At 43.3% G+C, this 27,950-nt stretch overlaps 1 protein-coding gene across 1 annotated transcript in view; it reads right to left on the bottom strand.

The window, feature by feature from the left end:
* Positions 1-27,677, bottom strand: part of ATP6V1C2 (ATPase H+ transporting V1 subunit C2) — a 177,813-nt gene extending 150,136 nt beyond the window's left edge. Inside the window, exons 1-4 of the mRNA XM_029595892.1 lie at positions 27,389-27,677; positions 26,784-26,943; positions 25,846-25,913; positions 4,023-4,108 (exon numbers count right to left, since the gene is read on the bottom strand). Of these exons, the coding sequence (XP_029451752.1) occupies positions 4,023-4,108; positions 25,846-25,913; positions 26,784-26,912 (283 nt within the window). The 5' untranslated portion in view covers positions 26,913-26,943; positions 27,389-27,677. The remainder of the gene's footprint in view (positions 1-4,022; positions 4,109-25,845; positions 25,914-26,783; positions 26,944-27,388) is intronic.
* Between the last annotated feature and the right edge of the window lie 273 nt (positions 27,678-27,950).

Below are 27,950 nucleotides of genomic sequence, written 5' to 3'. Positions count from 1 at the left end.
GCAGATATAGAATTGATTCTGCATCAACACTTTAAATACAAGACAGAAAAGTTCTGTGGAGCAGCTATGCAAATGTTTCCTGATGTTGCATGTGAGACACAGTTGTGTAGGAAAGCATTCCTCTCTTTGAAAGCAAAGGTTCAATCCATGGGGGGGGGGGGGGGGGTTATTTTTCTTAAAATATCCCTATAAGTGCTTAATTACCCTCCAGGGGAATAAGTATACCTTCATTGATCCCTCGCACTGGGAATTATTTGTTAGAGATAATAGTGCTTTAACTGTTGAAGAGGTGTGATTGTTAAGGGGTAACATATTTCTTAGATAGATAGTTTTGGTGAGGTTTAACTGAAGTGAGTTGTATTTATTTGTTACTTATTTTTCTTTATAGGCTCCATGATGTGGAATTGTAGCATTTGAACTACTGTAATTTCAAACTCTTGTTCAAATTCTATTTCTTCAATATGTTGCCATATATGAAAAGACCAATAAAGATTCAATTGAAAAAATATTTCAAAATAGCAGACTCATCAAAAGGTAACCATTAATTAAAACTAAGGATAAAAGAAATTCTCCATGCTCCATACCTGAGAACGTTTGATTTCCAGTCACCCTGAGATTGCTGAGAATAGTTGAGGGAGGGGGGGGGTGGCACACAAACCTTGCCCCCCTCTTACCTACACACACTAACATACATGGTTCATCCTCTTGTACATACATGCTTGCACTCTCACATGCATGCACAAACATACACACTCTTCTCCCCCTCTGGAATGCACAAGTTGTGGCAACTTTCACTTTCAGCCCATAGAGCCAATCGGTCTATTACGTTTTCCTCTTGTATCATGGCCAGATGCTGCTCCTGCTCTTTTCTTCTGGCCACAAGGACCAATTCTGCTCCTGATCCTTCCCACTGACTCACCCATCCTCCTTCCCTTTCCCCCTTCCCTCTCACTCACTCAGCCCCCTTGCTTCTCACTCACTTAATCACCCAACCATCCTCTTTCCTTCTGTAAAATAACTCCAGCATTGACTTCTGGCGCCTGTGAGAATTCTGGCATAGTTTCTGACATTAGCCCCATGTCTGTTTCCTGCTTGGATTTAGCCTTGCTTCACTTCCTGGTTTTATAGGTCCACCACCCTGGACTTCCTGTGGCTCACCTTGATGAGGTCCTTGATAGAGATGTGAATCAGAACCGGAATCGGTTCGGATTCCAGTTCCGATTCACATGTGTTTTTTTTTCAATCGGGCCCGATCGCAGTTTTGTTTATCGGCTGCGCCCGAGCCGATAAACAAAAAACCCGCCCCGACCCTTTAAAACTAACCCCTTTGCTTCCCCCACCCTCCCGACCCCCCAAAAAACATTTTACAGGTACCTGGTGGTCCAGTGGGGGTCCCGGGAGCGATCTCCCGTTCCCATCTTGGCGCCGGCCATCCAGTGCTCCCTCCATGTGACAGGGGCCGGCCAATGGCACGGATACCCTGTCACATGGTAAGGGCAAAGGCCATCGGCGCCATTTTGATTAGTGGCAGCCGATGGCCCGGGAACAGGAGATCGCTCTCGGGACCCCCACTGGACCACCAGGTACCTGTAAAATGTTTTTTGGGGGGTCGGGAGGGTGGGGGAAGCAAAGGGGTTAGTTTTAAAGGGTCGGGTGGGTTTAGGGGTTATTTTTGTGTGCCGTTTTTCCCGCCCTCCCCCAAAACGATAAGAGAACCCCCATGATCAATATCGTGGGGTTTTCCTATCGTTTCGGGGGAGCCCCCGATTTCTGACGATTTTGAAAATATTGTCCGATATTTTCAATCGACTGAAGCCGATTCACATCCCTAGTCCTTGATCTTCCTGCATATAAGCTTGCTCATTCTGTTGAGTGATGCCTAAACAATAGGGTTGTGCTTGTGTGTCCTGGGTCTTTGAGGTTTGCCTTGTTTAGCAACTGCCTTAACTTTTGCCTGCTCACTGGTTTGGCTTGGTTATGGCTTGGTTATGGCCTGTCAGCTGACTAAAGCTGGTCTATTTGTAGACTGGTCCTTCTTTTCCCAGCAATGGAACCAAGGGTTCACATGTCCACCTCTGAACAGTCCAAAAGGACTCAAGGAGCAGCTGGAGGGCTGCTCCTGTTACACCTTTGCTCATATTTCTCTCTTCTCTCCCCTCCTCTCTCACCCCTTCCCTCTCACTCACTCACTCTCATTCCATTCCCCTTTTCCTTCCCTACCATCTCACTCATCTCCCTTTCTCTTCCTCTTACTTTTACCTCCTCCCTTCCCTCCCAACTCACCCCTATCCCTTCCTCTCCTTCATTCTTCCTCCCCTCTATTCCCTTCTCTTCACTTCCTCCTCCTTCCTTATCACCCATCTCTTTCCCTCCCTTCTCATGCATTTCCCTTCTCTCACTCACCCCTTCTTTCCCTTCCCTTTCACTTGCTTAGCTCAGCTCCCCTTTCCTCCCCTCCATTCCTAGTGGGAAGGGGAGAGAGGAGGAAGCAGAGAAGTGAGAAGTTCTCATTCTCCCTCCACCTCCTTTCCCTTTCACTACCAATCTCACTTACCCTCCTCTGGCCTGCCAGGCCTACAGGCTCCTCAGCATCTCCATGGTTTTTCTTCAGCCTATAGGGAATGGGAACTCTGTGGGCATGTCAACACTGTGCTGCCATGGTTTTTTTTTTTTCTTATGCCCATGGGGTATGGGAATCCCACAGCCATGTCACTGAGATGCTGCCATATTTTTTCTTCTGCCCACTAGGAGGTGGGTACCCTGTAGGCACATCATCATTGTGCTGCTACAGTTAATGCATGAGAGGAAGGGATCACAGTGTGAGAGTATGAGACCTCTTCCTGATGTGTGCGTCTCATGCATAAACATGTGAGGCTTGGCATGTCTCTGGTCTATTTATTAAGATATCATGATCAATGGTAACAAAAGAGGCTGAACAGTTAAGTAGGATCAGGGTAAAGGGCTTTACTGCATCAGAGGCCTTGAGGATGTCCTCTAGTAGAACCAAGAGGACTGTTTGTGTTATGGCTCTTCCTGAAACCTAACTGAAATTTGTTGATAATTTGCCCTTCCTCCACCAGGGTTTAAAGCTGTTAGAAGGCTATGTATTTGATTATTTTAACTAGGAATGGAGTGTGATTTTTTTTTAATTTGATTTTCAACACATCAAAGCAGATTACATTCAGGTACTGTAGGTATTTCCTACAGGGCACACCACCAAAGTTTGTACCCAAAGCAATAGAGGATAAAATGACTTGACCAAGATCACAAGAAGCACCAGTGGGATTTGAATGCTGGTTTCTCTGGTTCCTACCCTGCTGCTCTAACCACTAGGCTACTCCTCCACTTGGAGGTGCAGGCCTAAGGTTGTCCCTTGAGGTCTAGGGAGGCTTTGTTAAATCTTCCTGAAATGTTTTTTCATTTCAAGTGTGTATTTTCAGTGTTATTTTAAATACTACATTTTTAGGGATCCTTTAAAAATGACTATGACTTTCTAAACATGGCTACTGAGTAGGTTTGAAGGATAAGGAGCATGATTTATTAAGCTTTTTTTCTACAGACACAGAATGAAAGAAAAATCTTAGTAAACCAGGCCCAGGGTCTTTTAATTCTAAACCATTTTTTCTTTAGTCAATTGCTAGCAAGATTTTAATCTTATTGTAAAAATGTCTTGTCCAGGCAAAACTGCACAGGAACAGCCTGGATGAGTCTTCTCAATTTCTAACAAATGAAGACTGCTATACTGGTTTTGAAAACTTGTGGCCCATCAATAGAACATCCAGCAAGTGCAAAAATAAATCATGCGTTTAACAACTCCATAAAAATGTGCAACATCAATGGCCTGTTTCATCCAATCCTTGAATCCTAAATACACCAACTATGTAACATAGAGTGACAATGTTTGGTTTCTATATCATGCAATAGGCTTTTTATCAATAATGAAAAAATAAGCTGTGTGTGCAAATCACAATCTGTAAAACAGCACCTCAACAGGATAATAAAGTTGTATTCACATTCCTTACCTCCATTGGCCAGTAAGTTCTCTTGAACTTTGTCTTTTGAGTCCTCCATAACTTCTGCTATATACTGTGCAATTTTCTTTATTACACTTAGAGAGAAAAGAGAAACTTTGTTAGTGACAAGTAACACTGAAAAACCAATCAGAAGAAGGTGCTACAAAGTGATATCCTATTGATCATAGGTATTCATTAGAAATTAGATTACTACTCAGGAATGACTCAAGTTTCCAATAGATACATAAAATGGATTTTAGTTTAATACTACAAAATTGATAGTTATATGCATTTTTTTTTTCATTTTGTGGACCAACATAAGAATTATCCAAAGATAATGTTGTACCTTAAAACATAGTTCCCTTTTTCACATCTATGTGCATTACATTCTGTATATATATTCTATTCTGGAGGTCCAATAACACTCATCGTGTTAGGACAGCACAGGGCAGCCATTCCAGAGATACTAACTTTCCCTTCTCAGCAAGAAGATTTCCTCTTTGCATATTTTTCCCTAATTTCACTTGAGTGTTTCTCTCTCAGGTTAATGTCTCCAGCTGGATTTGCTTTGTCAATACTATGACAGGACTGAACCCCACTTATAAACCATGATATTTTGGGTATGATCTCAATCTCTTCTTACAACTGGCACAGTGCCCAGTGAGAGCTTTCTTCTGAAGATTGTAAAGTGTTAACCCGATGCCCCCTTTTCATAAGAACAAAAGAAGTTGACATATTGGGTTAGATTGAGGGTCAATCAAGCCCAGGAACCTGTTTCCAACAGTGGTCAATCCAGGTTACAAGTACCTGGCAAGTACCAACATTAAAAAGATCCCGTGCTACTAATGCTGGTAATAAGCAGTGGCTATTCCCTAAATCAACATGATTAATAGCAGTTTATGGACTTCTCCTCCAAGAACTTATCCAAACATTTTTTGAACCCAACCACACTACTGCCTTAACCACATCTTCTAGCAACAAACTCCAGAGTTTAAATGTGCCCTAAGTAAAAAATGAATTTTCTCCAATGTTTTAAATATGCTTCTAGCTAACTTCATGACATGCCCCCTAGTCCTTCTAGTATTTGAGAGTAAATAACTGATTCACATTTACCCATTCAAGTCCTTTCATGATTTTGTAGATCTCTGTCATATCCCCCCTCAGCCATCTCTTCTCCAAGCTGAACAACCCCAACCTATTTAGCCTTTCGTCATAGGAGAACCGTTCCATCCCCTTTATCATTTTGGTTGCCCTTTTCTATACCTTCTCCAATACAACCATATCCTTTTTTGAGATGCAGCAACCAGAACTGTACACAATATTCAAGCTGCGGTCTCACCATGGAGCTATACAGAGGCATGATGACATTTTCTGTTTTATTCACCATTCCCTTTCTAATGATTTTATTCTGGACTATAAAAAAAGATTAACTTTACGTTTATAATATGTATCCTGTTATACCCTTAATTCACAATTGTTAAGAAAATACCTTTTGAATTTTGTAAACCAATGTGATGGCTTCACCGAATGACGGTACATAAAACTCAACAAATAAATAAATAAATAAATAATTCCTAACATTCTGTTTCCTTTTTTGACCACCGCAGCACATTGAGCTGACAATTTCAATGTATTTTCCACTATAATATTTAGATTTTTTTCCTGGGTGGTAACTCCTAATACGAAACCTAACATTGTGTAACTACAGCATGAGTTATTTTTCTCTATATACATCACCTTGATCTTGTCCACATTAAATTTCATCTGCCATTTCAATGCACAATCTTCCAGTGTCGCATGTTTGTCCTGCAATTTATCACAATCTGCTTGTGATTTAACTACTCTGAATAACCTTGTCATCTGCAAATTTGATCATCTCACTCATGATACCCCTTTCCAGATTATTTATAAATATATTGAAAAGCACTGGTCCAAGTACAGATCCCTTCAGTGTTTATCTTTTCCACTGAAAAAAATGACCATTTATCCTACTCTCTGTTTCCTGTCTTTTAATCAGTTTCTTCATTCCACCTCCAGCCTTTAGGGATCCACAGTATTTATCTCATACCTTTTTAAATTTGCTTACTGTTTTCATCTTCACATCTCTTCTGGCATGGAATTCCAAAAATGAAGAAAAGGGGACATGGGGATAACCTGCAAGGAGCAGCAGCTACTACCCCTATCAGAAGGCATGGAGATTACTACCCTTAACCCATTAGCTTACATGATTTTAACACAACTGCAACAGCGCTCTCTGCTTTGATGGTGAATGCTGGGCCCTGGATTTTATGGTCCATGATACTGGTACATAGACATTAGGGGAAAAGCACAGGACTGCTTCTTTGGTCAAGTCCAAAAGTAAAGCATGTTCAAACAGTATTGTCTGAATTATCAAGAAGACTGCTCACTCTGAAAAATGTTACTAGCAGTAATTTTGTTATGGGTTTGACAATTGCTTGGTTTTGATTAATATTACTACCCCTAACATAAGGCTTGGGGGCAACCTGCATGGAGTGGCAGTCACAACCATAGGAAATTTGCTGGGCAGACTGGATGGACCAGATGGTCTTTCTCTGCTGTCATTACTATGTTACGACTACTACTATACAAGGCATGCATGATTATTTAGTTCCATTATTCAAATTTTATTCAAAATCAATCAAAAACAAACATGGCTCTCAACTGCATATAGGTAGACATTTCTACTGCCGATAAAAATATTTTATCTCTTTCTCCCAAAACAGGATATTTTAACAAGAAACACTCCTTGAAGGCAAACAATTTCTTTATAGTCAAATGAAATTTCAGTATTGTCCTTCGATTTTTTTCATAATTTTAATTTTTATTGGCTTCTGCTTTTCTTCAACTCACCTAGGGGCCGATGTAATAAAACATGAGTAAAAAATGTATTCTGTGCACATTTTCTTTACGTATGCATTAAAAATGAGTTAACCCCTGATGCAGTAAGCTAATGGAATTCAAAAGCATTGTTCTAGCCATGGACCCTTAGACTGAGGTAGGATTGACTCTACCTGCAGGTAGGAGCCCTGCAGGTTCCCACTGTCAGCAGGCGGACCCAGACAAAACAGAGACCCATCGGGACTTTCACCTGTATCAGCCCACGTTCCCCTTGGGTTCAGTCTTTAAGTGCTGGAGCCAGCAGGACTTAGGTGGGGTCTCTGCTGACAACATAAAGGAAGGCCCATAGTAGCTAGGGTCACAGGCAGGCAGCATAGCCAAGGTCCAGCCGATTGTCAGCGACCGGCAGCAGACATGTGTATCCGGGATCCTGCAATGGTCAAAACCAGGTTTCTGTCCGAGGGAGCAAAACTGCAGTAAAGCCCATTATTTATTATTATTATTATTATTATTATTAGGCTTTATTACCTGCCCTTTTGAATATGAAATTCACCCAAAGCAAGGTATATGTTCAAATAGCACCATATATTCATAGGATATTAGCATTTTAATAATAGAAAAGTGTACAACATAACAGAAAAATAGTATGTCATGCTCAGGCAGGCTGGATTCGGGTATGGTATAGGGCTCTACGGTAGAGCAGGGCAGGGTCTTCTGCCTGGCCGGCCACCTTCCCCTTGGGTTGAGTAGCCCCGCAGGTTCTGGTAGCCAGTATGACTTCTCTGGCAGAGTACATGGCATATTGTGGTCAAGGCAGGCAGAGTTCAAATGAGGTCAGTGGTTCAGGTTGAGGTCAAGGCAGGCAATGGCAGAATCAGTCAAGCCGATTCAGCAGCAGATCAGTCCAAGGGAAGCCGACTGGGAGGCAGGGTAAAGCAGGGCACAGAAACGAGGCTGGGCAGAGAGGCAAGGCAGGCAGGGCTGGAGCATGGAGAGGCAAGGCTGGAACAGGGTAACACACACAGGTATGAACAAAGTAAAACATGAGTTAAACAGTAACAGGGGAGCAAGGCAGGATCTAGACAGGCTAGACAGGCCTGGACAACACAAGGGCAATACAAGGGACACTGAAATAGGATAGGCCACTGAGAGACCTAAGCAAAGCACAGAAACAGGAGGGCCACTGGGAGGCCCACAGGGAACAGGACAGACAAGTAATGAACACAGGACCAAACAGAACAAGATAAGAAAGCCAAAACAGGTCACACTGGGAACACGGACAAAGCAGAAAGATATACAGATTGATTGGGCCAATGGGAGACTTAGACCCACAGGCAAGAAATGCCGCTGGGAGGCCGACAAGGAGCAGAAGGGCCAGAGGAAGGTGCAGTCGTGCAAGACAAAAATAGGATAAGAACACAAGAACAGGACAAAGTATACACAGGCAAACAGGAACCAAAGCTGAGACAGGGAAAATACAAGACAAGGCAATGGACAAGAAACTAGGGAAACAAATAAAGCAGGGACAAGACAGGCCACACTGGAAATAAGGCAAGGCAGAGCAAGAAGGCATCTAAGACCACATGAAAATATGGCAAGGCACAAAGGCCACACAGGAACAAGTATAAAAGCAAGGTTGACAAGAGCCAAGGTGACTTAATGAAGAGGCACTGTGCCATCTGTGAGAGAGGTTTTTATAGGGCTTTTATTGCTGAGTCATACAGCCTTCAAGGAGATGGCTAGAGTGGGCAGAGCATAGCTTCTGGCTGGGAGGCTGCCTAGCAGCCTAAATTGTGACACAGTATACAATCAGAGGTCATTAGCAGCTTAAGAACATAAGAACATGCCATTCTCGGTCAGACCAAAGGTCCATCAAGCCCAGCATCCTGTTTCCAACAGGGGCCAATCCAGGCCATAAGAACCTGGCAAGTACCCAAAAACTAAGTCTATTCCATGTTACCGTTGCTAGTAATAGCGGTGGTTATTATCTAAGTCAATTTAATTAATAGCAGGCAATGGACTTCTCCTCCAAGAACTTATCCAATCCTTTTTTAAACACAGCTATACTAACTGCACTAACCACATCTTCTGGCAACAAATTCCAATGTTTAATTGTGTGTTGAGTGAAAAAGAACTTTCTCCGATTAGTTTTAAATGTGCCACATGCTAACTTCATGGAGTGCCCCCTAGTCTTTCTATTATCCGAAAGAGTAAAAAAACGATTCACATCTACCTGTTCTAGACCTCTCATGATTTTAAACACCTCTAGCATATCCCCCCTCAGCCGTCTCTTCTCCAAGCTGAAAAGTCCTAACCTCTTTAGTCTTTCCTCATAGGGGAGCTGTTCCATTCCCTTTATCATTTTGGTTGCCCTTCTCTGTACCTTCTCCATCGCAATTATATCTTTTTTGAGATGCGGCGACCAGAATTGTACACAGTATTCAAGGTGTGGTCTCACCATGGAGCGATACAGAGGCATTATGACATTTTCCGTTTTATTCACCATTCCCTTTCTAATAATTCCCAACATTCTGTTTGCTTTTTTGACTGCCGCAGCACACTGAACCGACGATTTCAATGTGTTATCCACTATGACGCCTAGATCTCTTTCTTGGGTTGTAGCACCTAATATGGAACCTAACATTGTGTAACTATAACATGGGTTATTTTTCCCTAAATGCATCACCTTGCACTTGTCCACATTAAATTTCATCTGCCATTTTGATGCCCAATTTTCCAGCCTCACAAGGTCTTCCTGCAATTTATCACAATCTGCTTGTGATTTAACTACTCTGAACAATTTTATATCATCTGCAAATTTGATTACCTCACTTGTCGTATTTCTTTCCAGATCATTTATAAATATATTGAAAAGTAAAGGTCCCAATACAGATCCCTGAGGCACTCCACTTCCCACTCCCTTCCACTGAGAAAATTGTCCATTTAATTCTACTCTCTGTTTCCTGTCATTTAGCCAGTTTGTAATCCACGAAAGGACATCGCCACCTATCCCCAGACGTAATGGAGAAGGTTTTCTCCAGACTTTTAAAGAACTGAGTGTTTGTATTTAATACTGAGTGTTTGTAGAGAAAAAAAAACCCACAAAAAAAAAACATCCCAAAAAGTAGCCAGAAGCTAGAAATAAGCTAGGAGCAGTGTATATCTAAGTAAAAAAGTTGAATAGTTCAGCTCAGTTACTCACTTGGAAAAGTGTTGAGGTAGTGTGATTGGGTTTGAATAGGAACCAACATTTGTTAATCAACAGAACAGTGAGTCACTCAGGCTGACTAACTGCTAGCAGAATCTCTCATCATGGTCACACAATACAAACAGTAGTGTCTGTATAGGGATCTATAGCAATCTGGTTTGTTTTGTTTCCTCAGTAGGTGGTGTATTGGTATTCTAGGACCCAGTGTAATATTTACCCTTGCTTTTTCACAGGTAGGATTATTGTTGTTTGAGTCCTTGGTGATATTACTGTTATGTTATGATGGGATTGCAGAATAGATTTTGAGTGTCTTTTTTGCAGGGTTTTGTGTTAGTTCACAATGTGCTTGGCAGTGGAAGGTGTTTGTGCTGCTGTTACTGTGAGGTGACACCAGAATTTGAAAATATCTTTTAGTATGATGAGCTGTAAGGGAAACATCCAAGCTCCATTGTTTGGGGGAATTTCAGTGGATGCACAGAGTTAGAGAACTGGAGGTGCAGGATTTATATTGACATTCTGTCCCTTCCTATAAATTCCAGACTTCACTCTCAAAGCCATATAGAATTAGTTGAATGAGGCTATCAAATAATTATATAGTGTGAAACTGGCCAGCTTTCTAAAATTATGCAGAAGACCCTTTGGACTTTTTTTATTAACACCAAATATTCAAAAGCTGTGTTCATCCCATCAAGCTCATATATCTCATTAAAGAGGTAAATTGAATAACACAATAACTTTGTTTTATTATTGTTACTCAAAAATTATAACAATAACATTAATCTTGGAATATTATATATTTTTAATAAAAATGAAAGGTTTTCACAAGATAGGTTGTGTCGTGAAACATTTTATTATGTATATATTTAAGGAAACATACATAAATTGTCGAAATACATTTTGTTCGTTTAACCTTTAACCTCTGGTTACTGAATTACTGTGTCCCAAAATTATGTTTGTCTAAAAAGTGTGTCATCAACATGAAAAGTTTGGAAAGCTCTGGCCTAGTCCATGGTCAAAGGTAGATGAACAAAAGAAAAATTACTGTTTAGTTGAACATCAGGACCACACAGCTGTCACAAGGAAGAATCACCTCCCGGAGGGCTGATATGTTCGGTAGTATCTATGGTTGACCTAGGCTATAGAGGGGATAAATTCATGCCTGGACTTAAAGAGGCCCCTGAGTTAGAGGAAGCTTCCCCAACACTGTTCACTGTGGCACCATCAATTTGCTGGATAAGATGACAATCCATCAGACCCTGAATGGTAGACAATGTTGAAAAAAGGGCTTAACCTTCCGTTTCTTCCCCATAAGGGATTAAGATGCTCCAAAAAAGCCGGCGCTCAGTTGATATAGGCGGTCCGGGATCTCCCAATGACGTTAAACACCTCTGTGATGACAGTCAGTTGGGGGAAAGGCAGCTCATCATCATCTCCCGGCTTCTCCTCTCTTTCCCCCTCGAATGCCACTGCCGCTCAGTTGATATAGGCAGTCTGGGGTCTCCCAATGATGTCAGATGCCTCTGCAATAATAGGCAGTTGAGGAAAGAAAAGCTCACCACCAGCTCCCAGCTTCTCCTCTCGTTTCCCCCATGAGAGGCTTCTAAGAAAACTAAAAAGTCCCGGGATAGGCGATGTCCTTTTGTGGATTGCAAACTGGTTAAAAGAAGGGAAACAGAGAGTAGGATTAAATGGTCTGTTTTCACAGTTCATAAAAGTAAACAGTGGAGAGCTTCAGGGATCTGTACTTGGTCCGGTGCATTTCAATATATTTATAAATGATCTGGAAACGGGTACGATGAGTGAGATGATCAGATTTGCAAATGAAACAAAATTATTTGAAGTAGTTAAATCACAAGTGGATTGTGATAAAATGTAGGAGGACCTTGCGAGACTGGAAGAGTGGGCATTCAAGTAGCAGATGAAATATAATGTGGACAATGCAAGGTGATGCATATAGGGAAAAATAACCCATGCTGTAGCTACATGACGTTAGGATCCATATTAAGAGTTACCACCCAGGAAAAAGATCTGGGCATCATAGTTGATATTATATTGAAATCATCAGCTCAGTGTGCTGTGGCAATCAAAAAAGCAAACAGAATGTTAGGAATTATTAGGAAGGGAATGGCAAACAAAACAGAGGATGTCATAATACCTCTGTATCGCTCCATGGTGAGAATACACCTTGAATACTGTGTGCAATTCAGGTTGCCGCATCTCAAAAAAGATATAATTGCATTGGTGAAAGTACAGAGAAGGGTGACCAAAATGATAAAGGGAAAAGAATGGCTCTTGATTAAGGAAAGGCTAAAGAGATTAGGGCTGTTCTACTTGAAGAAGAGATAGCTGAGGGCAGATATAATAGAGGTCTACAAAATCACAGAAGGACTTGAATGGGTAAATGTGATTCAGTTATTTACTCTTTCAGATAATACAAGGACTATGGGGCACTCTATAAAGTTAGAAAGTAGCACATTTAAAACAATGGGAGAAAATTCTTTTTCACTCAATGCACAATTAAGCTCTGGAATTCATTGCCAGAGGATGTGGTTAAGGCAGTTAGTGTAGCTGAGTTTAAAAAAGGTTTGTATAAGTTCCTGGAGGAGAAGTCCATAAACTATTATTAATCAATAGGGAATAGCCACTACTTGTTGCCAGCATTATTTATTTATTTATTTATTTATTTATTTAATTCTTTTATATACCGACCTTCATGACAGGGGTCATATCAAATCGGTTTACATGGAACAAGGGGAAAAAAAACATTGTTATCAATCATTTAACAGTAAAATAATCAGAGGAGGTAAAAAGTTACATATAACAAGGAGATCGAACTTGGGAATAGAAGAAAGAGAAAGACAGAGGGATAACCATTGTGATAAAAAGGGTATCACTATGTAAATTGTCCTGTAGGTTTGAGATGTGGAGTTCTGAAAGTGAATAGATTAAGGGAAAGCTTGGCTAAATAGCCAGGTTTTAAGTTTTTTTCGAAATGTTTGTAGGCAGGGTTCCTGTCTGAGGTCTGGAGGTAAATTGTTCCAAATAGAGGGACCTGCTATCGAGAATGCTCTTTCTTTGGTTGCGGTGAGGCGTGAGCATTAGTGGGTACATGCCAGGTACTTGTGGCTTTGATTAGTCACTGTTGGAAACAATATACTGGGCTTGATGGACCCTTGGTCTGACCTAGTATAGCATACCTTATGTTCTTATGTAAAGTACTTTTAGCCTATTGATTTATTTTATATTTGACTGTCAATGACCCACAACACACTACAAGTAACCTACTTATAACTATCTAATTACCCATTTTATTGACTTTTCTTTTGAATTAAATTCCTTCTATATCAAACCTGTAGCAAATTTATAGTAAGGGGGTTTAGGGTACATGTGTTGAGAGAGACGGCCTCGAAAGGCCTTGCATTCTGTTGAGATCGGCCTCGAAAGGCCTTGCATTCTGTTACATAACGGTTGTTTTAGTGTGCCCTTGGGCCTCAGCCCGACCCCAGACGGATCCAGGACCGAACCGAGGGTTCACGGCGTGTTCCACCATGGCTGACGGTCATACCCTTTGCCAGGCTGGCAAGCTCCCATGGCCAACAGATGATGTTGGAATGTGAATGGTCCTCCGACCATTCCGAGCCCTTTCGGAGCTGCTGCATGAAACAGCATGGAGCAGCAGGCCTGGCCTGAGGTCGAGGGCAGACTGGCCTTGACCCGAAGACATGACACCAGGATCGATGCAATGGCATCACGGACGAGGACATGACACCAGGATCTATGCACCGGCATCGCGGACGAAGACATGACACCAGGATCGATGCAACGGCATCGCGGATGAAGACTTGACACCAAAGCTGATGCGAAGACATCACAGACCAGTGGTCGATGCGACGGCATCCCGGACCAGGGTCGATGCAACGACATCAGGAACAAGACATAATACCAAGAGTGATGCAACGGCATCCAGGACGAGACGAGAAGCTGGGCGGAAGGACATTGGCACTGTCTCTCAGGGCGCCCTACTCAGCCCACCCGCAGGACTGAGTCGTGGACCACTCTGTCCCACTGCGCGCCCTACACAGCCCGAGGAGGCTGGTCACGGACCACGCTGGGAGCGGGACAAGCGCAGGGAAGGATCCAGTCGAAGCAGAACTCCAACGACGGAGCCGATGTCGTCCGAAGCTCCACCAACGGCTGGCAGGGCATGACAGCTCAGGACCACAGGACACACATCCACCTGTAGGCTAGTCCACGCTCGGGCAAGACATCATCCGAGGGACCCCCGGCCTAACAGGTACCAGAAGGCTCATGAGCGCTGAAGACGAAGACACAGGAGCAGGACATCAAGGAACCTGGAACATCAGGAAATGGAGGATCAAAGTGAGACACCAGGATACCTGGACAGGGACCTCAGGCAACGAAGACATAACTTGACATGGCGTGACAACAAGAACTCCATGGAGAAGACGATGAAGACCTGATGGAGCTCTGGCAGGCAGGAGCCTCCAAAGTGAAGCAACTCCGATACAAGGCAAAGGCTGACTGACGGAGCAGCCCTTTTATAGGGCTGGTACAGGAAGTCCACTCCCTAGGTGGGGCCAGCAAACCTCCTGTGCCTGGCCCTTTAAATCTTGTAGAGAGGCGCGCGCCGGCGCCTAAGGAGCAGGAGAGCTGTGCAGGACCGTGGACAGCGGCCTGCACCGACGTCAGATGCAGAGGAAGCAGGGCAGGGCCTGAGGAGCAGGCCTGATGACGGCAGCGGCTCCAGCCGCTGCAGGAGGCCCCGGGCACGGCTCCAGCCACTACTCGAGCCTGGGGCTTGCGGCTTCTGTGCCGCGAAGAGGAGCTGACGATGGCGGTGTTCCCGGCCGCGCTGAAGAGGGCAAAAGGCCCGCAGCTCCGGCCGCGATGGATGGCCTCCGGGCCACAGGGGAGCACAAAGTCCGCGGCTCCGGCCACGTGGGAGGCCAGACTCTGGTGGCACCAGCCACGTCGGGCAGAAAGCAGCATGGGGTGAGTGAGCCTGCTCGCGGGAGACCCGCGGGCAGAGGGATTCATAACAATACCCCCTCCTCAACGCCCCCCTCCTCAAACCTCCTATCAACAGTTCGAGGATAAGGGTATCAGTCTATACTGGATGGAGGGATTCGAGGGTCCAAAAAATGGAAGCTGGTAAATCCGTGGACAGAATGAACAAAGCAAAGCAACAGGAAATCAACAAAGCAAGAACAGTAGAAACACAGACACAAGAAGACAACAACGAGAGACCAAAGAGCACGAGACCAAGAGCAGACGAGACCGAGGGAACACGAGACCGAGGGAACATGAGACCGAGCGAGCGGTGACCGGACGAACGGTGACCGCGCGAGCAGAGACCGGGCGAACGGTGACCGCGTGAGCAGCGACTGAGCGAACGGTGACCACGCAAGCAGCGACCGAGCGAACGGTGACCGCACGAGCAGCGACCGAGTGAACGGTGACCACGCGAGCCGCGACCAAGCGAACGGTGACCACGCGACCGACAATACAACAAACACAAATGAGGGAGCGGAGAGCAAGGGAGCTCAAAGAGCAAAAGAACAAAGAGCGAGAGAGCGGAAAGCGAAGGAGTGAAGGGCGAAAGAGCGAAGAGTGAGAGAAGGGAAACGAGGGAACAAAACACGGGAACGAGGAGACGGGAAACACATAACCGGGAAGCACAAGCGGAAAACAAAACAGACAATGAATAAACAGAGAACAGGACAAACGAGCAACCAACAAACAACAAGACACAACAAACAACAAACAAGACCCAGACAAGAAGCACCACGAAACACCAAAAAGACCTGGGGGAGGGAACCCAGTAGGGGTGCAGGCGCCTCCTGCAGGTCGTAAAAACCCCAACACTGGAAACAGAATTACAAAAAGGTCTGGATGCAGGCGCCTCCTGCAAGTCGTTAAAAAAAAATCCAGACAGCTGGCGCCTCCAGTAGGTCGTAACAGTGGCAAAACTGGCACCTCCAGCGGGTCGAGGACATAAAAAATCCTGAAAAAACTTTTAGGTCCCATAACCAGTCCAGGAACAAACAAGACTCAAAAACAAGGCGGATCCATCGGTGAAGCACCACCGTCGGGCACATGGCCTTGCATTCTGTTGAGAGAGATGGCCTCGAAAGGCCTTGCATTCTGTTGAGATCGGCCTCGAAAGGCTTTGCATTCTGTTACGTAACGGTTGTTTTAGTATGCCCTTGGGCCTCAGCCTGACCCCAGACGGATCCAGGACCAAACCGAGGGTTGACGGCGTGTTCCACCAGGCTGACGGTCTTACCCTCTGCCAGGCCGGCAAGCTCCCATGGCCAACAACAGATGATGTTGGAATGTGAATGGTCCTCCGACCATTCCAAGCCCTTACAGACCTGCTGCATGAAACAGCATGGAGCAGCAGGTCTGGCCTGAGGTCGAGGGCAGACGGGCCTTGACCTGAAGACATGACACCAGGATCGATGCTACAGCATCGCGGACGAAGACATGACACCAGGATCGATGCAACGGCATTGCGGACGAAGACTTGACACCAAAGCTGATGTGAAGACATCACGGACCACTGGTCGATGCGATGGCATCCCGAACCAGGGTCGATGCAACGACATCAGGAACAAGACATGATACCAAGAGTGATGCAACGGCATCCAGGACAAGACGAGGAACTGACGAAGTCCAGACGAGACGAGAAGCTGGGCGGAAGGACATTGGCACTGTCTCTCAGGGCGCCCTACTCAGCCCACCCGCGGGACTGAGTCGCGGACCACTCTGTCCCACTGCACGCCCTACACAGCCCGAGGAGGCTGGGCATGGACCACGCTGGGAGCGGGACAAGTGCAGGGAAGGATCCAGTCGAAGCAGAACTCCGACGGAGCCAATGTCGTCCGAAGCTCCACCAACGGCTGGCAGGGCATGACTGCTCAGGAGCACAGAACACACGTCCACCTGTAGGCTAGTCCACGCTCGGGCAAGACATCATCCGAGGCTCCCCCGGCCTAACAGGTACCAGAAGGCTCAAGAGCGCTGAAGACAAAGACACAGGAGCAGGACATCAAGGAACCTGGAACATCAGGAAACGGAGGATCAAAGTCATGTCTGGAGCCATTAGCTGAAATACTTATAGGTTATTGTTAAGGTAGGAGAACTAATGAAATGAGATACTAAGACAATATACTGGTATGGGTTATTTTATATTCTTGCTGTGTTATGTTTGCTGTTCTGTTTGTACTGCTTTTGTATTTTATTGCTATTTTTAATGATTTTGTTTTTATGCTGTATATGATTTTTATTGCAAACCATCTAGAGATTGCCATGAGGTGATATATCAAATCTAAATAAATAAATAACTATTTCCCTGATTCCCATTCCAGAGCTATCAAATGTTGCTTTCATTAACCACTATACTATTGTAAATACCAAATGTTAGATAGGATATGATGGTAAAATCATGCTAATAACATATATGTATTTTGTAACAAGCAATTAGAAGACATCTTGGCATATGGTCCCTATGAACTTCTTTTCTTTAGGTATTCATACACAAAAATTGAAACCCAGACTGGTAGTAAAGAGTGCTAGGCCCAAATTTTCCTACTATCTATAATACCGTGGACCCTATTTGATCACTTGTTTTCCTCTTACCTTTTTCATTGCTAAGCATGCTGCGTGTTCGGTCCATTTCTTTTTTCTTTGTTGTTTCTTGTGAATTTTGTAGTGCTTTTGAAAGGTTCTTGATTGACAGCCCACCATTTATCCAGAGAACAGGTACAGTGCAAACAGTGGCAGTGCAAATTTCCTTTCAACAGCCCGTCAGTGTGCCTCAGTCCTGCTCTGGAGGGAACACCTCTCTGCTCAGAAGGGTGCTGATTAGGGTCAAACTATGATGGTATTTTTTATAGTGATATAGACATCTGTTTACTGGGAAAAAGAACTAAGACCACCACTCTTTCAACATAAGCCACTACATGGGTGCTGACTTTATGATTTACCTGTGTGTGCGCACCATTGTCTTCCTCTTTTCCCTCCAACAAAGTTCTTCTACTCCCAGGGCTGGTGCAAGGGGATTAGGCGCCCTAGGCAAGCCGTCTCCCTTGCGCCCCCCCCCCCCCCCCCGGTCTCGGCCCCGACTCTTACATCGTTCTCGATCACGCCCACCGGCTGTGTGGTTTTCTGGGTTGTGAGGAGGTTGGGCACTGCTCGCGGCCCACCAAATCTCCACTCCTCTTTGCCACCGCTAGCGGCCCCATATGGTTCACACCCAGTGGCGTTCCAAGGGTCTCCGGCGCCCAGGGGCCAATGCATTTGTGTGCCTTTCCAGCATCCCCCCCCCCTTAATCCTTCTTGTACTAATGCTTAAGGTCACAGAAAATCAGTGGCATCTCTAGACAGAAGAAGGGTTTTTTTTTGGGGGGGGGGGGGAGAGCCAAAATGACATTTCTTCATCATACCCACCTCTATAGCATGGATCCTGCTTTAAAATTGGTTAAAAAAAAGTGTTAATAAAAAAGTCCAAAGGGGCTTCTGCGTAATTTTAAAAAGCTGGCCAGTTTCACCCTTCTAGTAAAACTACTATAAAATTATTTGATAGCCTCATTCAACTAATTCTATATGGCTATGAGAGTGAAGTCTGGAATTTATAGGAAGGGACAGAATGTCAATATAAATCCTGCACCTCCAGTTCTCTAACTCTGTGCATCCACTGAAATTCCCCCAAACAATAGAGCTTGGATGGACCGGATGGTATGCATCCTAGGGTTCTGAAGGAACTCAAAAATGAAATTTCTGATCTGTTAGTTAAAATTTGTAACCTATCATTAAAATCATCCATTGTACCTGAAGACTGGAGGGTGGCCAATGTAACCCCAATATTTAAAAAAGGCTCCAGGGGTGATCCAGGTAACTATAGACCAGTAAGCCTGACTTCAGTGCCGGGAAAAATAGTGGAAACCATTCTCAAGAACAAAATTGTAAAGCATATAGAAAGACATGATTTAATGGAACATAGTCAACATGGATTTACCCAAGGGAAGTCTTGCCTAACAAATCTGCTTCATTTTTTTTGAAGGGGTTAATAAACATGTGGATAAAGGTGAACCGGTAGATGTAGTGTATTTGGATTTTCAGAAGGCGTTTGACAAAGTCCCTCATGAGAGGCTTCTAGGAAAACTAAAAAGTCATGGGATAGGAGGCGATGTCCTTTCGTGGATTACAAGCTGGTTAAAAGACAGGAAACAGAGGGTATGATTAAATGGTCAATTTTCTCAGTGGAAAAGTGTAAACAGTGGAGTGCCTCAGGGATCTGTACTTGGACCGGTGCTTTTCAATATATATATAAATGATCTGGAAAGGAATACGACGAGTGAGGTTATCAAATTTGCAGATGATACAAAATTATTCAGAGTAGTTAAATCACAAGCAGACTGTGATACATTGCAGGAGGACCTTGCAAGACTTGAAGATTGGGCATCCAAATGGCAGATGAAATTTAATGTGGACAAGTGCAAGGTGTTGCATATAGGGAAAAATAACCGTTGCTGTAGTTACACAATGTTAGGTTCCATATTAGGAGCTACCACCCAGGAAAAAAGATCTAGGCATCATAGTGGATAATACTTTAAAATCGTCAGCTCAGTGTGCTGCAGCAGTCAAAAAAGCAAATAGAATGTTAGGAATTATTAGGAAGGGAATGGTTAATAGAACGGAAAATGTCATAATGCCTCTGTATCGCTCCATGGTGAGACCGCACCTTGAATACTGTGTACAATTCTGGTCGCCGCATCTCAAAAAAGATATAATTGCGATGGAGAAGGTACAGAGAAGGGCTACCAAAATGATAAAGGGGAATGGAACAGCTCCCCTATGAGGAAAGGCTGAAGAGGTTAGGACTTTTCAGCTTGGAGAAGAGATGGCTGAGGGGGGATATGATATGAGGGGGGATATGATATGAGGGGGGATATGAGGGGGGATATGATATGAGGGGGGATATGATATGAGGGGGGATATGAGGGGGGATATGATATGAGGGGGGATATGATGGTTATTCAAGCAAGCTTTCCCAGACACAATCTAATATCACGTTATAGATACAAACCAAGGACTTCAAATATTCAGCCATTAATCATGCCATTTTTACATAGCATTTAATTTATTTGTATACCGTTCAACCGTTTATTCTTTCCTATCTCTTCCTTCTTATCCAAGTTCTGCTACCCTTGTTATTTGTAACTGCTCCTTCGATCACCACAGTTCTAGTTGTTGTATTTAATGCACTCCCGTTCCATGTAAACCAGCAAGATATGTGCTCATGATTGCCGGTATATAAAAACCTTAAATAAATAAATAAATAAATAAATAAATAAATATAAATAAATAGAGGTGTTTAAAATCATGAGAGGTCTAGAACGGGTAGATGTAAATCGGTTATTTATTCTTTCGGATAATAGAACGACTACTGGGTACTCCATGAAGTTAGCATGTGGCACATTTAAGACTAATTGGAGAAAGTTCCTTTTTACTCAACGCACAATTAAACTCAGGAATTTGTTGCTAGAGGATGTGGTTAGTGCAGTTAGTGTAGCTGTGTTTAAAAAAGGATTGGATAAGTTCTTGGAGGAGAAGTCCATTACCTGCTATTAATTAAGTTGACTTAGAAAATAGCCACTGCCATTAGCAACGGTAACATGGAATAGACTTAGTTTTTGGGTACTTGCCAGGTTCTTATGGCCTGGATTGGCCACTGTTGGAAGCAGGATGCTGGGCTTGATGGACCCTTGGTCTGACCCAGTATGGCATGTTCTTATGTTCTTAAGGTAAGCATGGAACGGATAACAGAAGTTTGGAAGTATGCAAGAGACGTTGTCAGTGACTGTAGAAAACAGCAAAACAGAGATTTACTCAGGGCTTACTTTGTAGACAAAAAGGAAGTGGAACAGTAGAGGCGGGGCTAGGAGTGACCTGTGTAAAGGGACGGCACCAGGGCCAGGTGTGAACTTTCTCACACTCACACATACAGGAATCAGAGCCATGCGGCTGCCCTTGTCTCAGCCGTAAACTCTCTGATCTCTGTTTCCTCCAAGGATGGAGGGGGGGGGGGGGGGAGGCCATAAATAACCATGCAACTACTGCCTCTGTTGTTTCCTCAAGGGATCTAGAACTGATATACGCTGCCAGCTTTGCTCCGCTTTCATGGGTCCCAGAAAAAAGTGGCGGAATGACGTTCTGGATTGTTCTGTCAGGAATTAAACCCTCGCTAATGGTAACCAAAAGGGGTTGAATTAGCATAAATTTGAAAGCTGTGAGCTGTTAGTGCCATTGAAGCCTTGACAATTAGCACTACTGCTCCCAAGTTTCAAACTTGTGCTAATTCAAACCCTTTTTCTGAGTCTGTTCTTTGCTCTGCAATGTGTCTGCTTCTCAGCATCACCCCTTTCCCTTCTACTTCCATGCAAGAGGTGGGGATAGACGGGGAATAAGAGAAAAGGGGCTGGATTATTGTATTTCTTATTCTAATTATAATTTGTACACTTTTGTGAAGGCTACGGCTGATGTGACGGTCTATAAAATCAGTAAACTATAAACTATAAACATTGGCTGTTTTCTTCTCTGCGTGTTCCATGCTCAACCCATCCCCTTCTCTTCCCTGCAGGTGCTGGAGCAGAACACCCTCTTAAGCATGACAAGAAGTGCCAGAAAATTCCAGGCCGTTCCCCCACAAACTGAGCCCTGGATTTATTCCTGCCTAACATAAAAAAATAAAAGACCAATATTCCCGCAAATGGGGAGGTTTAAATAATTTAACCTTTAATTGCACACTAGTCAAAATAGAAGGGATGCAATTCCAACCACAAATTAAGGTCATTATCAATTCAAGGGTTCTGTCAACTTATAAAACATTAAATCAACTTCGCACAAGGAGACAATGATTGAATCTAGGGGTCCCAAACACGTTAGAAATCTTTCCTTCTCTGGAAAATATCCATCCGCTCTATATACTTTTCAAAAATACAAAGCTGATGAACTTGATTCTTCCACAATGTTATCGTTGGGGGATTAGGTACAAGCCAGCATTGTAAAGTACATTTTTTTGCTTTTAAAAGTATTTTACCCACCTATAAGGTGTGAAAATGATCAGTACCAAGATCGTCAGGATGAACATCCAAAAGAAGTATTTTAGCTTGAAAAGGGAATATTATTCCAGTGGATGTAGAAACATAACTTATTATAGAATGCCAAAAAGATGCAATCTTCAAACGTCCCAAAAAAGGTGGCCTAAAGTCCCTAATGCTGCCTGATATTTATTACATTGGCCAGTGGTAGAAATACTCATATTAAATGCCCTCTGCTGTGAATAAATAAATATGAAATATAAATAAATAAATATGAAATATAAATAAATATGAAATAAAATTCACTTTATTTCATATATATATTAGGCATTGCTTATATTTATATTTATTGCTACATTAAATAGTTATACTTCTTATATAAAAAATTATATTTCTTTATTTATTACCAGTTAAAATATTATCACTTTATTTAGCACTATGTTAAATTGTCAACCAGTTATTCTGTTCCATATGTTATACGGTTCCATGTAAAGCTCCGCTATCTGTTGAGCAGTTCTTCGTTTTATGTAAACCGGAGTGATTTGTAGTCCCTACTAGAACTTCGGTATATAAAAATTAAAAATAAATAAAATAAATAAATAAATATACTGGTAATAATGCATCAAGAATTTGAATTGCAATTCCTAAAGGTTTACATTACAAGTGAATGAGCATATTCTTTTAAACAGCTTGGCATGTTGATCTTGACTAAAAGTAGTTCCCAATTCTTTTTCCCAAGCACTAAGAATTGTTGTATAACGATTGTGTCCAATCCTTCAGCTGCAATGAGTGTATGTAATGTCTGGTCTGCAAATAAGCATAAAAATGCTTTTGTTCCAAATCATATCCAGACATTAGCATTTGAAAAGTCTGAATATGTGCTTCCTCATCAAAGAACTGTGAAATATTCCTCAAACCTTAGGTAGCCCATTGGTTAAAAAAAAAAGCCTTATTTCCCTTTAAAGTTAAAAATTGAGAGATCTTACTCCCCAACTTCAATAAAGAGACAAAATATCTCCATGTCTTGACCAATAGAATCACAGAAGGGCTGTTTTTTATATGTTGTTTTGTTAGTTAGTCGACCTCTGCTCTAAACTGCATGTAGGGCTAGGGGGAGAGGGGGTTTATGGGATACTTGACTTATTGTATTGATTATTGTTCAAGCTGGTCACCGATAAGAGCCCATCGGTAACCCAGCATCATGTTATGTATTGCTGTTTGATAAATAAATAAAAAGATTTAACTATAAAACATTACATCAAAGTATAAATAGCTAATAACAGTCTTCCTTCAACCTAATTCCATGAACAATAACATCAGAATCAACAATGACAGGAGTCGAGTGGCACCTTATAGAGAAACCAATTTATTAAAGCATGAGCTTTCGAGGGCACTGTCAGAATCAATAGCATCCATTCCCAGTGGCATACTAGAAATCCTTAGAGAGTGAGTGGCAGTACTGGGTATATAAGGAATTTGAGTAGGGTACAAAGCTAGATCAACTCTGATCATTTCAGGCACGCTTCATAATGTGCATGTAACCATTGTCCCAGTCAGCTCTCGGGCACAGGGGCATTTAAGGAGAGTCACAGACCACGCAAATCCCCATGACTGACTTTTCAAGACCCTTAGGATTTTATTCATGCTGGGGTCCTTCTGCTCTTACAACCCAGTCTCTTCACGAATCACTACTCCGATGCTCAAGCTGTTGTTCAAAACTAAAGTCCTTTCTGAAACTGGTAGCAGGAAAAACAAAATCCAGAAATCTGGAAACACCAGTGGCAATGCTCCAACTTACTGTAACTCAAAAGTCCAAAATAGCACAAAAAACAAACTCAGTCTCTTTTCACTTTCTCCACATTCTTCCCAGGTAGGTAACCTCTTTGGGGCAGGTACCCTTCCTCCCTGAGCCCTCCCAGTACCTTTTGGGTAAACTGATGTTCTTTTCCTTTCTGTTTCTCTCTCTCTCTTTCTTACCCCTCCCATGGGGGGGTCCAGGTACAAGAAAGGGACAGGCAGGATTTCCACTGGCTCCTGCCCCACCAGAATCTTTCTAAAAATAGTGTTGGTGGGCGCTGAGATCAGTGCCGAATGTGATATAAAAACGACCAGCACCACTTTCTTGTTGCCCTTGCATGATGACTATGGTTCCCCAGCTTGGCTGACTCAGGGAGTGGAAGACCTGAGGCAGGAATCAAACTCAGGTGCCTCCGTATAACAGTGCCCAGCACTGTCACTGTCCCATCAGGCTGGTCCAAGGTAAGACAGCTACTGATGCAGGCTTATGTGTCTGGGATGTTTAGCCAAAATGTTTTCATTGCAGTTCATTTTTTCTTTTCGGGGAGTGAAAAGGAGGAGGAGTTGTATTTTTGTTTTGTCATAATGTTTATTTCAGTTTGATTTGTTTGCCGACCCAAAATGAACATTAAAACAAAACCACCCCAAAACAAAATATATATATACATATTGAAATGGGGCCTCCTCAAACTCCAATGCTGCTTCCTGGGGCCTTTCCAGCCTCCTCTGTCGCCCCTCCAACCCCCTCAATAAATCTTCAGGGGCCAGGGAAGATCCCCGGCACTCACTTTACCCTTCCATGGGGTCTAGGCACAAGAAAGGGGCAGGAGAATTTCCCCACTCGCTCCTGCCCTGCCAGAATCCTTTTTAAAATTATGCTGGATGGCCCTGAAATTGGTGCTAATTGTGATGTCAAAATGGTTCAAGTCTCAGGGCCCGCCCGGCACTATTTTCTTATAAGAAACTGCCGGATCAAAACTGCCAGAAACCTCTGGATCTTCTTCAACCTATGACCATATCACCCAAGCCCTACAGCTTTAAATTAACACTCATGAAAATGTAGTAGAAATACAGTGCATATTTTATGCCAACCATGTAGTTTCAAACTAATTATAAAAAGAGTATAATGTAACTATGCTTTTTTTTTTTATTGGACAGAGGGAGACAACACAGAAGAGAAGAATGGCAAAAGACTAAACTCCTGCTTCTACCAGTCAGTGATTTCAGAATGTCTGGAACATGTCAGTTAACTTCCATGTGAATGCAACCGTGATAGAAATCTTAGATTATCATATCACAGAAGGGATCAGGCAGGAAGAGAAATCTCAAGATAAGGACTACATCTGTTTCCGCATGCAAAAATATCTCAACAATCAACAGTATGTCTTAAAGGAAATGCAAAAAAAAAACCAGCATGACAGCTGAACAAAATGTAAGGGCTGCAGGGTGCCATGAGGGAAAAAGACTAAAAATAAAAAATGTTAATGCAATAATGTAACTGACACATACTGGACATCTAAATATTGTGCAACAGAGTTTTGCACAGCACAGCATAAAAATGATTCTTTAAATCTGCTTTCTTGCATCTTGCATTGCAGAAAAATAGCCTGCCTCAAAACTAAACCCCACTGACCTTCACTGGCAAACAAGACTATGCACATTCTTCCAGCATCTCATATACTAACATTCTGGTTTCCGCACTGGTCAAACCAAACTGATCCACCTGAGCTGAGTTCTAGCACCAGGTGTAAGCAAGCATAAGTCCGGTCTGAGCAAGAGTGCTGTGTACTGTAAAAACAATGTCAGGTCCTCATTTGTATGGAGTAAATAAGTTCTATTTTACCTTTCAGCAAAGATATCAAGTTTCCCCAACTCATCGGAGAGACCAACAAGAGCATCTAAAGTCCCCACCTGCAACAGACCAAACACTGTATACTTTACACATATAGAGAAGTACAGTTTGATATATCGTAATAATGCTCTTAACAGTACTTTTTAGCACTTTTTGCTTAAAATAAAAAAATGCTTATGAAAATGTATGTCTACATATCTCCTGAAGCAACTACATTTTCAGAATAGGCATAGCTATAGAAATCAAAATAATGCTTTCCCAGAAAATGTATAGATTGAGTCCAAAACTGAAAAAAAATTACTTTTTCCCTTTAAACTTATGGATCTAGTTTTAGGGGGGAAAGGTGCTCATATGAATTGTTCTGCAATTCTTTCCTTACTTGTGCAATGTTGTGCATATTAAAATAAGTACACTTTACAAACAAAAAATTAGCAGTGTTTCGCTTTAAATTTGTGGTGCCTTTCTGTCAATGGAAAGATTTCACAAGATGGGTGTATGACTGCTTACTCAACCATTAGTCTCTCTTTCCATTTTTCATCCTTCTTTTGGAATGAAGAACTATTAGGTGCAACAAACATAATATAATTCCCGTCATAAAAAAAATGCCTGCAATGTTCTATCACTAAAAAGTGGGAAAAGGAACTTCACCACTATTTTCAATACAAGGAAAACTAAGACATAATTTTGGGGCATAAACTATTTTATTTTTACAACCCTTAAAAGTTTTGAAAACTCAGCACTGCAGAGCTTTAAGATTTGGTTTTCCTATGGGCACGGGAGTGCTGCTTTAATAAACAGAATCCTGTTTTGAATAAAACAAAACACTTTCCTTCAGTAACATTTTTTTTTCTTTTGCCACAGTGTAGAGTGCGTAGCTGAGAGGCCCCTCTGTCAAGAAGGGAATGGCATGCCAGTGCCTCCTGCTTTACCTTCAGGTCTGGGATGAGGAATTTGGAGTTACAGGACAGATTGGCTTTGGAAGTCACTGTGTTCATCCTCTCCAGGGCCTGCAGGTTCGTTTTATCCCCAGGAGCAGAAATCAGCCAGAACTCGGACATGTTCACGTCTTTCACTCTTCTCTGTAGATTACTGTAGAGAAAGGAGGGGGAGGGGGGGGGGCAGTTAGCGCTGAAATGCGAAGCTGCCCTGCTCGCTTTGGACTGAGTCTTGCGCCCTCCCGATGCAAAGCAAGCGCCCCAGACTCAGAAACTTCCCGCCTCACCAACTCGTGGGTTGCAACGATAATGCTCAACAAATTAATATGAATAAAACACATTAATTAATATTAATAAAACGCAAGGGTATGCATATCTAATCTACAACTTCATCTCTATGTTGCCAATGCCAATCCCTAGACGCTAGGGAAGGAACCGGTTCATACTTCGGACTCTCTGAGGTTCGTCCGCTACTGACTCAGGCGCTGCGCGCAGCAGCACTCCGGAGTCAGTCCTTCGGACAGTTCCCAGGGCTTATGCATTCCATCGCCACCACTGGCTGCAAGTTTGCAAATGCTCGTGCGGGAATGTGCTCTCACCTGCGCGCGCCGAGACGGCTGTCTACTTCAGTGTCCCCCGGTGCCCAGCTCTGGGTGCCAGTCGCGCTCTTCGGCAGCAGAGGAGGTGTAAAGCGCGAGAGTGGGGGTGGCGCCGCAGGGTGGGGGGGGGGGAGGTCACGCGCGCGCGCCTGCTGCCCAGCTCGGACACAGCGCTGGTCTCGGCGACGTCACCGCTCCGCTGTGGGGGAGCCCAGCAGAGGCTCGGCCGTGCAGGTGCGGCGCGCGGATAGTGCAGCGTGAGTGCCAGAACTCCTGGGTCGGAGTTGTCGCGCAGGGGGCGGGGCCTGGGAGAGAGCCTCGGCGCCCCGGGAGAGGGAGAAGAAGCAGACTCCCGGTCCGTCCGCTCCCCCTCTTGTCTCCTGAGGCCCGGAGATAATGAGAGATGGGGGGAACTTGGGGCTGAACAAAAAAGTGAGAGATGGATGACAGTAGAGAAGCAGAGATGGAAATAGGAGGGAAATGGGTGAAGTGAGAGAAAAACAGGAAGATGGAGGACTGGGATGGGGCAAAGACATAGAAGGTAATATGTAGTGGAGGGGTA

Source organism: Rhinatrema bivittatum, chromosome 3 (genome assembly GCF_901001135.1).
Source record: "Rhinatrema bivittatum chromosome 3, aRhiBiv1.1, whole genome shotgun sequence".
Classification (NCBI taxonomy): Eukaryota; Metazoa; Chordata; class Amphibia; order Gymnophiona; family Rhinatrematidae; genus Rhinatrema; species Rhinatrema bivittatum.
The sequence above is the reverse complement of the archived record's forward strand: the minus strand, read 5'-3'. Positions and strand labels throughout refer to the sequence as shown.